Here is a 300-nt window from a genome sequence, read left to right as displayed (position 1 = left end):
CGCGGGGGTCCCAGTCGCCCTGCGGGTGGGGGTCGGTCCCCACTGCTCCCCAGCTCCCCGCGTCTGCCGCGGAGGGGACTGCATGGACCCGGGCGCTGGCTTCTGCCCGGTTCCCCGCGGCCTGGCTGGTCCCCGCTCTCCGGTGGCACCGGGGGCTTCGCGCCTGCTGCGATACCGCATGGACCCGCGCGGGGGTCCCAGTCGCCCTGCGGGTGGAGGTCGGTCCCCACTGCTCCCCAGCTCCCCGCGTCTGCCGCGGAGGGGACTGCATGGACCCGGGCGCTGGCTTCTGCCCGGTCC

General features: G+C 77.0%; 1 protein-coding gene across 1 annotated transcript in view; it reads right to left on the bottom strand.

Annotated features, from left to right (window-relative positions):
* LOC105525258 (zinc finger protein 669-like) overlaps positions 1–271 on the bottom strand; it is a 28,990-nt gene extending 28,719 nt beyond the window's left edge. The window contains 1 exon segment of the mRNA XM_011960813.1: positions 44–271. Within this exon segment, the coding sequence (XP_011816203.1) occupies positions 44–271 (228 nt within the window).
* Between the last annotated feature and the right edge of the window lie 29 nt (positions 272–300).

This window comes from Colobus angolensis, unplaced genomic scaffold (assembly GCF_000951035.1).
Source record: "Colobus angolensis palliatus isolate OR3802 unplaced genomic scaffold, Cang.pa_1.0 Scaffold525, whole genome shotgun sequence".
Classification (NCBI taxonomy): Eukaryota; Metazoa; Chordata; class Mammalia; order Primates; family Cercopithecidae; genus Colobus; species Colobus angolensis.
The sequence above is the reverse complement of the archived record's forward strand: the minus strand, read 5'-3'. Positions and strand labels throughout refer to the sequence as shown.